Consider the following 14,792-nt stretch of genomic DNA (forward strand, 5'->3'; position numbering starts at 1 on the left):
CTTTCGAAGCCGAGCCCCCACCTCCTGCATGGTAGGGAGGGCCCGTTGACAGTGCCCCGGGGGCTGCGGTAGAGCTGTAGGGGCCCCCCCTTCAGTCCCCAGCACAAGGTCCAGAGCTCCGCTTTTCTGCTGGGTCTCCGCAAGGTGTCGCCTTCGGCCGAAGAAACCGCCGCGGCACCACCCTCGTCGCCCGCAGTTACTTATTTTCAAGCAAGGGGGGCGCCCCTCTCCGTTCAATGTAAAACTAGAAACATCCTGCGGTCTCGTTCCTCTAAGTGCGCGCGTACTCTTTCATGTTGCACCCTGGGTGAACCTCCCTTGGGAATCGTACTCGGGCAGCCCCCTCCGCAGGGCCCTGTAGGCCGAGGGTCTCGCGCCTGGACGCACATAAACGCAGGCAAGGCGGGAGCTGGGTTAGGAGCCTCTGTTCCCCCCACCAGCCCCCATAACTACACCCAACATACTCCCCCGGAGTACCCCGGACATTTCTTATTATTTTTTTTAACACCAAGCAATTGCCAGGCCCGCAGGGCGGGTGCTGCATCGCATCGCTCCGCACACAGCTGGTTTGCAGAGCGCAGCGGGTGCAAGCCCGGGGGTCTGAGAGGGTGGGGGAGCACACCCCCGGCTTCCCAGCTTTGCAGCCCCATCTCTGCAAAGAAGAAAAGCAAGTGGCTTTTGGCGCGAAAGCCTTGGCGCCTCCCCTGATTTTTATGGAAATCAAGAGGGCGGGGTAAAGCCCCTTTCCTCTGCCATTCTCCCTCCCCCTTGTCTGTGCCGCAGCCCCCTTCTCTCCCCGCCCCCCGGGTGTGTCAGATTTTTCAGTTAATAATATCCCCCGAGCTTCAAAGCGCAGCCAGTGACAGTCATCTGTCTGGACGTACTGGGTGGATGCGAGGAACTCCTGGGAACTGGGTTGGAGACGAGCTACCGAGAGCCAGGCGCAAGCGCGCATAGACTGCAGCCACCCGAGGACCACCCTACCCCAGGCCACCCAGGGACCCCCACACACATTCGCCTCTAGATCCCCAGCAATTTGCGGGAGGTAAGGAGCGTGTGGGGGGGGGGCGGGTTGAGGGGTGCGAACCTCTTGGCGCCGGGGAAGCGCGAGCGCGGCGGTGGGGAGGCAAGCCTGGGACGGGATCGCGGCTCGCGCTCAGGGCGCTCCCGCGTACTCGGGGGGGGGACGTTGCCGTTTCCGAAACAAAACCTCTTCTGGCTTTCCTCTGAAAAGCCAATCCCAACCCCCCAAGGCACCCCATCTGGAAGAGACCCGCCCTAATCCTTTTAGTGCCCTTGCCTTAATGGCTTCATCGGAAATAAATTCGCCCTTTTTAGAACAGTTGTCGATGTTTGAGCTGACGGGGACCCGGTGTATTCCCACCCCCGAGCCTGGGGTTCTTCAAAGGGTGCCCGCAGAGGAAGAAGAGGGTTAGGCTGGGCGAGACAGCCGTGTTGGTAATCTGGGTCACGGCTGCTCTAGCTCGGCGGAGACGCCGCTCCCCAGCGACCTTCTCCACGTTGGCCCCTGCACCATTCTCGGCAACTGGGGTCCAGGTTGTGTTTTCGCCCTGGGAGAGGACGTTGTTGGGGGTTTGGAAGAGGGGGGGTGGGGTTAGGAAGGCACAAAATAAGGTAGTGGTGGGACTCTCCGTTCAGCGGGTGAATGTTGAGGGGCGTCTTCTCAAACTGGGGGTGGGGATAGATTTGGGTGCCGGTTGTTGGTGTCGGTCTAGAGAAAGGATTTTTTCCATTTGCAAAGTTTCGTAAAGCCCCCTCTGGCACTCGCCCGCCCAAGGCTGCAGTTTTACCGCGGGGGTAGGGAAGGTCGGGAGACTCTAGATCCAGTGCCTGGCAGCTGGGTTGGAGCCCCCGGCCGCGTTTCAGCAGCTGGCCGACATTGGTGCCACCGGGCTTGCCCGCGAGCTGGTGAGCTAGAATCCTGCGGCCTTGCCTGGAACAGCCCCCCCACCCCCACCCCCCCAGGCAGTGCCTTGTGTGAATGAAATGGCAGTTTCCAAAGTTGCAGAGCCACTGCCACCCCCCCCCCCACCACCCCCCGCATCTGCATGCCCCCTCCCACCCTCTGTCGTAGAAAGGCTTGTACACAAAAGGAGGGAGGGAGAGAGAGAGCAGAGGCAGAAGTTCCTCCACCTTCGGGAGTGCAGGGTGGAGCGGAGGGCTTCGAGCGGAGACCGAGGCACCGAGTACGAGGGCCGCCCCTGCCTGACCCCCCAGTTCGGCTCCGCTCGCCAACGCTCCCGGTGTGCCTGTCGGTTGCAGTGTCGGAGGCTGGTGCGGGTCCCCGCCTTCCGCGCCCCCCACGGGAAGGAAGCACCCCGAACTAAAAACAGAGGAGCGGAAAGAAGCTTTTATTCGCCGGCTGGGAGGCGAGCCAATGCTGAGCTGCACCGCGTCGAACATGCCGGGGATGATCTGCAAGAACCCAGACCTCGAGTTTGACTCGCTGCAGCCTTGCTTCTACCCGGACGAAGATGACTTCTACTTCAGTGGCCCCGACTCGACCCCCCCAGGGGAGGACATCTGGAAGAAGTTTGAGCTGCTGCCCACGCCCCCGCTGTCGCCCAGCCGTGCCTTCCCGGAGCACAGCCCGGAGCCCCCGAACTGGGCCACCGAGATGCTGCTGCCGGAGGCCGACCTGTGGGGCAACCCGGCGGAGGAGGACGCGTTCGGCCTGGGAGGCCTCGGCAGTCTCACCCCGAACCCGGTCATCCTCCAGGATTGCATGTGGAGCGGCTTTTCGGCCCGGGAGAAGCTGGAGCGCGCCGTGAGCGAGAAGCTGCAGCACGGCCGGCCGCCCAACGGGCCCGCCTCCCCGGCCGGGGGAGCAGGCGCCGCTAGCCCTGCCGGCCACGGGCACGCTGCGGGGACCGGCCGCGCCGGGGCCACCCTGCCCTCCGAGCTCGCCCACCCGGCCTCCGAGTGCGTGGATCCTGCGGTGGTCTTTCCCTTCCCAGTGAACAAGCGCGAGCCTGCACCGCTGCCCGCCGCCCAGGCCGGTGCTCCGGCGGCGGGCACTGGGGTCGCCTCGGTGGCGAGCGCCGCAGGTCCAGCCGGCGCCCCGGTGGCCTCGCTTTCACGCACCGGGGGGCGCCTGGCCGGCGGCGGTGACCACAAGGCTCTCAGCACCTCCGGCGAGGACACTCTGAGCGACTCAGGTAAAGAGCAAGCCAGGGCCCACCGCCTTCCTGGACCCTGTGCGGGGCTGCGTTCTCTTTGTTACTGTTCTTGGATTTAGGCTTTGTAGGGAAGCATTTGGGGGAGTAGGGCTGGAGGCCGAGGTCTTTTTTTCCCCAAACTGATCTCCAAGGTAAAGAAGAGGGGGGGAGTGGAAGCTACGAAGAGGGTGTTATCCCAAGTGTCACCTTCTTTGGAAGTTACTTCCAGCCTCATCTGCCCGGTCATGCCCATCTCTGCGGCCGGTTGGAGGTACAAAATGAGGAAAAGGTTAGGGGCTGAAGCTGAGTGGGAGTTAAGGGGGCTACTGGCTGCTTCACCTGGGCAGAAACTTGTTAGTCCCCAGTGTCAAAAGGCACAGTGGCCCAGGTCAGGGGCGGGGAGACACCCCGAGAGGACATGGGCACTGTGCAGAGTCCGGCGTAGGGCACACGAAGTTAGAGGGAGATCGCACAGATGGCTGGTTAGCGATTTGTATTTTTCAAACCTGGGTGTTCTTCCCTCCCTCCGTGGGTGGTGGGTTATTTGTCCCTGGTATGTCACCAGCAGGCGGCGATATTCCAGGCAGGTCAAGGATCTGGACGCCTGGGGGGTTCTGGGGCCGCCCCTGCCTCCACTCAGCAGCTGGCGGCCAGTCCACAGAAGTTGTGTCCATTCCCAAGGGGCCGCCTCTTTACAGCACGCAGCGCGACTGGGTCCGGTTTTGTCTTTAGCCAGAATCCCAGGGCCAGTTTCAGATCTGAGTGGTGTTTTGTGACCCAGTGTCCTTCAAGGTGAGGGAAGGCTCTCACTCTGCCCCTCCAGAAATGCACACACCCTAGAAGCACTCATCGATAATTTCTATTGTGTGCCTTGTCTTGAAGGGTAGGGGTTAAAACGAAGACTCTAACCCAAATACTGAAACAGCCCTTGTCTCTGGAGCTAGGAGCTCACATTCCCTGGAATCTTGAAACCCCATGTTTTTCAGAACGCAGGCGGATTAAAAGCCTAAATTTCCTTCGGGGCTGAGGACGGATTCCTCTGAGGCTCCTGGAAGGAAACTTGGTGATAAGCCTCCAGTTTCAGGCGGGTCTGTCCCTTTAATGTCGGTGCCTTGACAGCTCTTGGTGAGGAAGCACTTCCTTCCAACAGCTGTCTTCTTGGCAGAAAACCAAAACATGGGCTTAAAGGGACCCACAGGCTGGAACCAGCCTCACATTTCGGCTTTAGAACAAATCCTACAATTGTTCAGCTTTCCGGTCCCCTTCAGATCAAGCAGGAGATGTGTGTTGATTTTTCATGCTTGCATTTTAAACAATAATTTTCTAGCCCAGCAAGTAGTAAATGGGGAGAGGGGAGAATGCGCACAGGACGCTACACGGTTTTGTTGTGGCTGTTACTGTCGGCGACGCTGAGAAGCGGGGCTCCCATGTTTGGGTTTGGAGCTCCCGTGGATCATGACTGGAGAGTTAGGATTTGATCTTTGCTCGATGAAAAACTGCTTAATTAAATTGTTCTGTAAGTTTGCTCAAGGACCTAAAGTCAAAACACACCCATGTGTGGAATTGCTAAATGCAGACTGTAAAATAAGGAGCCTCCATTCTTAAGGTATAGAAGTGGAAATATTTAATAAGTAAGTCTACGGTGGGGGGGGGGGGCTGGTGATGGTGTTAAAAACTACCACTTCCTGAGCATGTGTCCAGCAGGCCCTGTGCTCTACTCACTACCTGTCCAGCTCAGGAACCCTGGGGCATTGGTCCCCTTTAACACCTGAGGAAACGAAGCCTTAGAAAGGGTTAGTGACTTGCCCAGGGTCTCACCACTAGTGTGATGCATGTATAGCCAGGATTCTGCCTGACACCGAAGCCCAGGTCCTCTGGGCACCTGCCACCTGCTGAAGGCTGAAAGTGCCAGGGGTACAGGGACAGAGAGAGTGTTCACATATACGTTTAATTTAAAAGAAATCAAAACTACACTTCTGTTCTCGTGTGCATTGATGGAGCCATGAGAGTGAACCGTGCCAGGGCCTGCTGATAAGAGGTTATATAAATAGATGATTGTCATGTGCCTGACTGTGAGAGTAACCCCCATTTTGTTCTTGAAGAGGATGAAGAGGATGAGGAGGAAGATGAGGAGGAGGAGATCGACGTGGTGACCGTGGAGAAGCGGAGGTCCTCCTCCAGCAGCAAGGCCGTGACCACCTTCACCATCACCGTGCGCCCCAAGAGCGCGGCCCTGGGGCTGGGGCGAGTCCAGGCCGGCGACCTGATCCTCAAGCGCTGCGTCCCCATCCACCAGCAGCACAACTACGCGGCCCCGTCTCCCTACATGGAGAGCGAGGACGCGCCGCCCCAGAAGAAGATCAAGAGTGAAGCATCCCCCCGGCCTCTCAAGAGCGTCGCCCCGCCAAAGGCGAAGAGCTTGAGCCCCCGCAACTCCGACTCGGAGGACAGCGAGCGCCGCCGGAACCACAACATCCTGGAGCGCCAGCGCCGCAACGACCTGCGGTCCAGCTTCCTCACGCTCAGGGACCACGTGCCCGAGCTGATGAAGAACGAGAAGGCCGCCAAGGTGGTCATTTTGAAAAAGGCCACCGAGTATGTCCACTCCCTGCAGGCTGAGGAGCACCAGCTTCTGCTGGAGAAGGAGAAGTTGCAGGCAAGACAGCAGCAGTTGCTAAGGAAAATCGAACACGCTCGGACTTGCTAAACCTTTCTTGGAACTGGACAGTCACTGCCACTTTGCACATTTTGATTTCTTTTATAAAAAAACAAACATTGGGTTGACGTTAAGAATGTTGGTTTCCTTTCACATCGGTCCCCCGTCGAGTCTGGATCTGGGTGGGGAGCGGGACGCGTGGGGTTGTGCCGGGACCTCCGGAGAGGGCCTGCCTGCGAGATGGGGATGCTGCGTGGCCCCTGGCGTCTCCTCCAAGTCACCTCCAAGACAGTGGTCAAAGTTCATGACAGTTGGGAGCCTTTGGGGCTGTTGAAGTCACCTTGTTTGTTCCAAGTTTCCAAACAGCAGAAGGTCATTCCTTTCTAAAATGGTGCTTACGTTCCAACAGATGCCACGGAAGGGGTTTGCCATTCAATGCCCCTGGGGAACATTTCTGTAAATACCACTGACACACCCACCTTTTGTATGCGCCCTGGGTAATGAGAGGTGGCTTTGGTGGCCAATGGTAGACTGGAAGTTCATGCCTAAGTACTGTAATACCTCAATGTTTGAGGAGCATGTTTTGTATACAAATATATTGTTAATCTCTGTTATGTACTGTACTAATTCTTACACTGCCTGTATACTTTAGTATGATGCTGATACATAACTAAATTTGATACTTATATTTTCGTATGAAAATGAGTTGTGAAAGTTTTGAGTAGATATTACTTTATCACTTTTTGAATTAAGAAAAAAAACTTTTGTAAAGAAATTTACTATATATATATATGCCTTTTTCCTAGCCTGTTTCTTCCTGTTAATGTATTTGTTCCTGTTTGGTGCATAGAACTGGGTAAATGCAAAGTTCTGTGTTTAAATTTCTTTCAAAATGTATATATTTAGTGCTGCATCTTATAGCACTTTGAAATACCTCATGTTTATGAAAATAAATAGCAATTAAATGATAGGACTTCTCTCGTTTTTGCTCGATGGCCCTGGGTAGAGTCGGTCCCGTAAACAGTGACCGTGATAGTACACAACTCAGAGAGGAAACTGGGTTTCCGCAGGCAGCCCTTGTACCCCTCTACAACCCTGACTGGGGGTGGGGGGCTGCTGGGGTGGAGGGAGCCGAGTTCAGGAAGGTTGGGACATCTTCCGGATTCCACAGAACAGAGAAGTGACGAGTGAGGGCAGGGTAGCAATAGCACCCAATAGCTCACAGAGCACTTTCCCAGGTTGGGCACTGGATGGAGTTAAACTAGGATGTTAGAGCTCAGCCCATTGGAGCGAGTCGTCGAGTCCAGGCAAGGCTGTGTCATTTGCCTGTGTTTGGTAGTGCTTGTCCCGTTGGCAGATGGCTTTATATTTCTGTGCAGGGTACAGTTTGTCTCCAGGAGAAAAGCGTTCCTCCAAGTTCACCAAGACTTGGAAGGCTCTGGGCTTTGTGGCAGAACAAACATGAGGTCGGTCTCTTCCCTCAAGGAGCTCTCAGTCTGACTCACAGGAGTAACTCCCCAAGTGACAGTGGTGTGACATGCCCCTGCAGGAGAGTCGCCGGGGTCTAGTGTGGCCCTGTCCCTTTGCAGCCCCTGTCATTTCGCAGGCTGCCCTGTGGAAGCGGGATTAAGCTCTGCAGGCCCTGGAGGACAGCTGGGGCCAAAGGGTAGCGAGTGGGGTGGGCCCATGCCACCAGGAAGGAGGTTTAGTTTCCCAGATGGGAGGGGGTACTGGCTGGTGAGGCGCTGTGCTCAGAGCGGAGAGCCCATAAAAATCGATTTCTCTCGCAGGTGACATGTACTGGATTATTTTTGTAAGATTTCACCCATCTCAGATTGTTAGCTTTGCACTGGAAAAGGCCTCCGCTGTGCTGAGAAGAAAGCAGGTCTGGGGGTGAGAATGCTTTGCTTGGTGAGCCACAGCTTATGAGCGCAGAGGTAGGAGACCCAGGGCCCTGGGGCTCCCTACCCGCTTGGACCGTTTTATAAAGTCCAGTGGGAGACTAGAACTTGGGTCTCCTCTGGAGTCGGCTCACAGCCGCATACCCCAGAGCCCTGAGGTTGGCACTGCCATGGGCATGCCCTGGACATTCCCAATGGTCAGACCATCCCCACACTAGAAAAACAACGACCCTGCTTTGAAAGTCCATTTTGAGTGGTCATTCACAAGACTTCCTGGCCGTTTGAGTTTTACAAGCCCCAAATCGCCTTGCCTCTGCACCTCGTTTGCACCACCCTGAGCCAAAAGAAAGTTCAGTGACCTCAAAGTAATCATTCGGGCACCCTAGATTCTTGGGGCCCAGCTTCTCTCTCTGTGGCCCCATTAAGGGGCCTCCCTAGGTGTTTCAGATGAGCTGGAAGTCTAGCCACGAAGGGGGAAAGTAATGAGGCCCTACACTAGTTTCTACCACGCTCCATATTTGCTCTGGCTGCTGGGAAGCTCAGAGCTGAATTCCATGCTCTCGTTCTACATATCTGGTGCCCATTCTCTCTTTCCTTCTAAATGCCTCTGACCTCTTGATCTGGTTTTTAGTTTAAGCACCTTTTTAAAATGGTCTTTATCATAGTACATTAAAGAGGAGCATTTTGCATTAGGTGGATCATGAAGATATATTTGAATGTTAACACTAAATGCCACTTGCCCTTCCTGGCCCAGCTGAGGGGAAGCATGGCACCCATTTCGACTCTGCGGTTATCTGCAAGGTGATTGCTGTAGTCACCGTAGAGTTGAACCACTCGTTTCAATCCCACGAGAAACCACCTCTGCAACAAGCCATAGGACTCAGGGGGAGCACAGAGATCACGTCCCTGAATGACTTCATTTCAGAATGGGGTCTCGAGGTCCTCCATCAAGTCAATGGCCAAGCCCGGGACTGGAGTTGGGTCTCCTGATCAGCCCCGTGTTCGCCCCACAGCACTGGTTTTCCAACCCCCCCCCTCCCCCGCGGCAGCCTCTGCCCCCTGGCCTGCCCTCCCACCTGCAGCATGCTTCCCTATTTATCCTAAATCGCTGGCTCTTTGTGAAAACTTTCAGCAGTTCCCTACCACTTAGGGGATAAAGTCCCTATCCCTCAGCCTGGCAGACGCTGCCCTCACCGTGACCCACCAGCTCCTTCCCCTACCGCCCACCTTGAGCTTTCTCACCCTATCCCCTCCTCCTGCATTGTCCAGTTTCTGTGCGTTGAAATCCTTCCCCACCTGCAGTGGTGACCCCATGTCATCTCACCCAGGATGTCTCCCTCACACCCCCAGGTGGGCCCTTCCCAGCTCTCGATCTTGCATTGCCTCTGGGTATAGAAGAGGCGTCCTAATCACCGGCCTATACCATGGACTCCCCTAAGGCAGGTACGGTGGCCCATTTGCCCCTGACCTTCAGCCCCAGCCTGGTGCTTGACAGATGGCGGGGCCTTGGCGGATGCCAAAAGGATGTCTAGTGGCTGAGTAGCAGTGGAGGAAGGAGCCAGGTGAGGAGCACGTGGAGCACGTGGGGCAGATATGTTACAGACGTATCTCTTGCCAGTCCCAGTTCCAAGCTCTCAGGCTGATACAAACGGGAGGCATATCTGTGAAGCATCAGGCAACGTGGGGCCTGACTGGTGGAAGTGAAGACAGAATGCGCATGGAGGTAGACCTGCCTTCAGGAGGCCCACAGCCTGGAATGGAGCTCAGCCCCTTGTGTTGAAGGCAGGGAGGGGACACGGGAGGGACCAGTATGGAGTAGGGGGCTGTTGAGCAAACATGTAGGGTCTCATGGCTGCATCAGGCTCTGCGCCCTCAGCTTCCCAAGTCTGGAACTCTGTTGGAGGAAGCCGGTTTGCTGGTCTGCCACACGCTGAGGTGCCTCGCACGCATGTCTGCGACCATGCATCACCTGCACTACGGGGGTGGTGATTACAGTGCTTCCCGCTTCTGGGTAGCGCTGTGAGATCACCCGGTCCTTCATACGTGGGTCTCACAGTCTCTCAGGAGTGCTGGCCGCTCCGTATTTTCATTTCAGGAGCTGGGGCTCTGGGGTGTGACTTTCATTCATCCCCATGGTGCCTATCGTTTGAGAATCTTAATTTGGGCTGTCTTTAGAAGCAAAGGGAGAAGCTGAAAAGCCATCTAACTCTACCTCCCGTGTCAGAGGTGGGACACCAGTCAAGAAAGGAAGAGCATCCTGTGTGCCCACGAGTGTTCTTTTCTCTTTCTTCCTCTCCCTGCCTCCCTCCCTCCCTTCCTCTCTTTCACTCTCTCTTCTCACAAGGAATACTTATTTAGCACTTACTGTGAGTCAAATACTGGTCCAGACACTGGGGAGACATCAGTGAACCAAAGAGACAAAACTCCCCCAAGCCCCTGCTTCATGGACTTTATAGTCTAGGAGAGAGTGACACCAATAACATAAATACAATAAGCACATGCATCAGATAGCATCCAGGAAGGTGGTGGATGCCACGAAAGGTAAGTAGCATGGCTGGAGGGATTCTGGAAGCCACAGCAGGAGCGGGGTGGGGTGCAGTTTGGGGTGGGATGGTCAGGAAGGTGCAATGAGACAGGAGAACCTCGAGGCAGGCCAGCCCCGGTCACTCTTGTGGCTGCTCAGGGTCCAGGAGTCAGGCGCCCGGCTTCCCTGGGCTGGTCAGTGTTCTTCCTCCTCCATCTCCCTCTGGTCACAGGCAAATGCACCCCCTCCCCCACCTCCAACAACTTCCTTTGCCCTCCTTCAAGAAGTACCAGAGTAGAGCAGTGACCAGTGTGGATTTGAAGCGAGACTCCTTGGTTTGCCTTGGACCCCCACACCCACAAGCTCTGGGTCATGCCGCTTCCCCACTGTGACCACGATGATGCCACCCACTCTCCCGGGTCTTAGGGGGATTCCGGAAACTCACACATGTGTGGCACACGCAAGAACGCCTCCCACGTGACGGGTACCGTTGAAGCTTGTTAAACAATCTGATTTCTCATTGACACAATCTTTCCTCTCCCCTTTTTCCCCGTGTCACCGGGGCAAAGGATCTTTAAAAACGCATTTACTAGTAGAACGAAATCACAGGCCTGAGCTTAGCAAGAAGTTGTGGGCTTTTGTTCCTGCAAGGGGGCCCTAACAAAACCCTGGAAGCAGGTGCCTTGGAAACAAACGAACGTGAGATCTGAAGCCTCTCTCAGACGGAGCCCAGGAATTTGAGCGCCACAGAGCATGCACGCCGTCCACAGTGGTTTATTAGCTTTCCTTGCTTGTAAAGGAAATCTCTTCATAGGCCACTGACCAGGGCTACCTGATCTCTTGTGATATCGAGAGATCGTGCTACAAGATACTCATCCTGAAACCTCTGACAAGGAGGAGTAACAGAGACCTTTTATGGTCGAGGCAGACGGATCTCCTGGGACAATGCACATTTGGAGAACATGCATAGCACATGCCCCAGTGATAAACACGCGTGATTTGCTACGGGATGTGCTCCGAAGAGGCCGTGCAAATTCGCCTTTCGTCCGCACCCTAACAGGCCCGAGATTGCCAGCAGGCTTGCGGAGGGGTTGCGGTGGGGAGAAACCAGTCCGTCCCTGTGCAGACCCACAGCTGAGAGGGGTTGAATTTCGTGTGTCCTGCACCCTCCTCCACAATTTTTCTGGGCATCCAAGCAGTCCCCCCCCACCCTGCAAAGTCAGGTTCCACATTGACTGGGAGGCAGCCCTGGCTCATAGGTGTAGTTAGTTTACAGACAGAAGCCTTCGGCTTGGTTCTAAGCTCAGTTATTTGCTATTTGCAGCCTTGGCATAGGAAGGACACCGTTTGCTGCTCTGTGGTCACGTCTCTAAGTGGAATGGGTCGGAGCTTGTGATCTCCAAGGCAGCCTTCCCATTCTGAGGACTGACAGCCATTGACCCTCAGGGATGGCTGGGGCTGCTGCAGACATCTGCAGGGTTCGTGAAGGCTCTCTTGTCAAAACCCCAGGCGTGCCTCTGTGGGCTCTGCCACGCACCAGCTCTGTGGCTGAGGGTGCCTCGCTTCCCTCTGAACTTCACGTTCTTCACCCCTAAAACAACAGTAATCATCACCCCCCCCCCCACACACACACATCAGGTTATTAAATAGGATCAAATGACATAAAGCACCTGAAGGATGCATAGCACTTGGGAAAATGGGCAGGCTTCTAGGGGCTCTTGTCCAGAGCGTCCCGCACACTTCTTCCGGGGGCTTTAAGTAGGTTTCCCCGGGCAGGATGCCTTTAAAGACCATGGGCCCACCTCTGATAGCTGCACTCTACTGAGAACAGGGCTTTGCTCAGAACCACTGGCCTGAAATGCTTGTTAAATAACTATTACCAATGAAAAGGCTTGACTCATTGTTCAAAGCCATCAAGGGGCTCTCCATCTGTGCCAATGAACTTGGAACAGAGACGTGTCTGGCCCGGACCTGGAGAGAACCATGGAACAATCTGCAAACAGAATATGATAACAGATCCCTAGCACCTTGATTTTTTACTTGGATTGCTTTAGCCCCTTTTCTCTGGCATGAAGCTGAGAAGAATAGGCAATTTATACTGAGACCAGAGACTGGAAACTGTTCAAGCTATAGTCAGATGCATTTTCTTTGTTGGTGGAGAGGGCAAGGTGGAGACGCCAGTTTACTATTATAAATGATTTGATTGCATTCAGATTTGAAAACAAGTCTTTCCCTACCTGAGCTGGTCTTTCTTATGAATTTGCCGAACTAATATTATATTGTGTCTTGAGGAAAAATCATCTTTCTGCCAGGAACCCTCTCCCCCAAGCACCTCATTAAAATAATGAAGTTGGAAGTTCTCTGGGATGTTTTTAACGGTACACTTCCGGGCTGGCTGTGAATACATTTCGTTTGACACTTCTGGGAGGTCATTTCTCCTGGAGTGCTACCTCACTTGGAAATTCCTCCGGGTAACACACGTGCGCATGTCAATTTGTTACTGTGGTTGGAACCCGCGTTGTCTTTGGCTGGCTGAGTGCGGGGACTACCCAGCCATGCCACCCCGGGAGGATTTTTCCCTTGTCCGCTGTGATGGACCACAACGTGAAAATGTTCAAGCAACGACACAGCATTTAGCTGAAATGCAAATGAAGCCCCGGCTTCGCTGGCGACATGGCTGCTGAGGGCTGGGTAATTGGAGTGGAAACCGCCATAAAACGCTTATTATAATGTTTGCTGCCATTCGAGCGCCTTCTCTGCACAGCGAAGCCGGGCACATCCTTCTGCAGGGATGCCGTTTCTCTTTCCCTTTCTACCTAGGGTGACTGACGGGGCTTCGTTTGTCTGTGACTATCCCAGCTTTAACACTGGAAGTCCTGTGTCCAGGTAAACCAGCCTCTGGCCTAGCAAATCAGGGCGAGGGTCCCGCTCACCTCAGTTTGACCAGCTGGACAAGGCTCCCTACCCACAGGCTGCAGCTCCCCCTGCACTCACCTCCCAGACTCACCCCCGGACTCACCCAGCCCTGCAGCATGGACAAGTCTGCCAAGTGAGGAGGGCCTGGAAAGAACACTGCCTTGGTGCCCCAGCACATGGATTCGAGCTGGGATACACTGCTGAGGGACGGAGAGCATGTCACCTGCAGGCTGCCCCAGGAGGAGAGATCTCCGAGTTCCTTCTGGGATGCTAGTGGCCATAGGGGACGATGAGTGTGAAGGTGGCGGGTCCCACACCGATGGCAGGTGCCAGGAGTCCGCTGGTCTGTCCACTCCTCCCAGGCTCTGAGGTTCCTTCTACATGATGATGATGATGATGATGATGATGATGACAGCGCTTCAGAAGGAGGGGTGTGAGGCTAGCCTCAGTCTTCTGGTCTGGACTTCTTGACTCTCCTTTCTCCCTCAGGTCTTGGGGAGGAGACGGAAGCAGCAGTCTTTGAACCATGGAACGTCCCCAGGCACTGCAGCAGTGGCTGGCTGTCCCAAGGCTGTCTGAGTCTGGGCTTGCTCCAGGACACAGGACACAATCCTCCCCAACAGTGTGTGGGTTGCCGGCCTGTTTCACCAGAGAAGCTGCAAGTTCAGGCACCTAACCCTGGACTCGGACCTCCATCCTCGGCGTGGTGGCCCTGCGATGATACTGCCATGAACGTGCCCCGCGCGGCTAACTGCTCCCTGCGGGTTTTCTTTTTACTGGCAGCTGTGAAACCATTTTGGCTACCTCTGTCGGGGGTAGAAGGCTGGCGTCCCTCAGGATTTCCAGGTGTGTCCGGTCCTTTTGCAAAAGGAACAGGATGGAAAACCAAGCAGACCTTTTTGAGGACCTTTTAACGAGGTGTTTGCACATATTTAGTTATTGGGGGGAAACTCCTGATTCACTCCCAGTGAGCAACAGCTGATCCATTCTGAAAACCCTTACGGGATGGGCACAGGTGCCTGGCTGAGGGTCCTCTCCAGCCCCAGGCCCCCAAAGGGGGCAGGGTCTGTCATGTTAATGGCATGTGCATATTATTAAGAAAAGGGACAAAGGGCCTGGGAGTGAGAGCCTTGTGGGGACTCTTCAATATGCAGATGGCACCCTGATTACACATGGGGGGGGCGATGTGCATACACTTGTGACAGGGGGAGGGCCCTGGGAGTGTCAACCCATAACCCCCATCCTGAGGAGGGACAGCAGCAGTTTGGGGTCCCCTCTCCACAGACACGGAGCTGCCAGCACACTCGGCTGCCCTCCCAACCAGGAAGGGGTATGCCGTTGCATAATCACAGAACTCGTTCTGGAGAAGAAAGGCAATTTGGGTTTGATTTCTTTGCATTAAGGATGGCCGATGTGATGGTCTGCCAAGCTCCCAACACCTCCTGAGCCCCCTGCCCCCTCACCCTCCTTTTGAAGCTTCATGGAGAGATGCTATTCCACTCAACCCATCCAGAAATGGCAGTGTGTGTGTGGAAGTGACACGGAGGCACACAGGGAGACGGGAGGACTGCAGGTGACCAACCATCCTGTGGGGAAGGAGTTAAGATGTAAACTCT

At 55.1% G+C, this 14,792-nt stretch overlaps 1 protein-coding gene across 1 annotated transcript; it reads left to right on the top strand.

Moving 5' to 3' along the window:
* The first annotated feature begins 822 nt into the window (after positions 1-822).
* MYCN (MYCN proto-oncogene, bHLH transcription factor) lies at positions 823-6,805 on the top strand. The gene is made up of 3 exons (XM_028515633.2): positions 823-1,045; positions 2,284-3,179; positions 5,282-6,805. Exons 2-3 carry the CDS (start codon positions 2,399-2,401, stop codon positions 5,884-5,886), a joined length of 1,386 nt encoding a protein of 461 aa, XP_028371434.1. The 5' UTR covers positions 823-1,045; positions 2,284-2,398; the 3' UTR covers positions 5,887-6,805.
* Positions 6,806-14,792: the final 7,987 nt, after the last annotated feature.

This window comes from Phyllostomus discolor, chromosome 6 (assembly GCF_004126475.2).
Source record: "Phyllostomus discolor isolate MPI-MPIP mPhyDis1 chromosome 6, mPhyDis1.pri.v3, whole genome shotgun sequence".
NCBI lineage: Eukaryota > Metazoa > Chordata > Mammalia > Chiroptera > Phyllostomidae > Phyllostomus > Phyllostomus discolor.

Coding starts and splice junctions, on each gene's coding strand:
- MYCN (XM_028515633.2), top strand. CDS start 2,399: ATGCTGAGCTGCACCGCGTCGAACATGCCGGGGATGATCTGCAAGAAC. Junction 3,180..5,281: donor GGACACTCTGAGCGACTCAG/GTAAAGAGCAAG, acceptor TTGTTCTTGAAG/AGGATGAAGAGGATGAGGAG.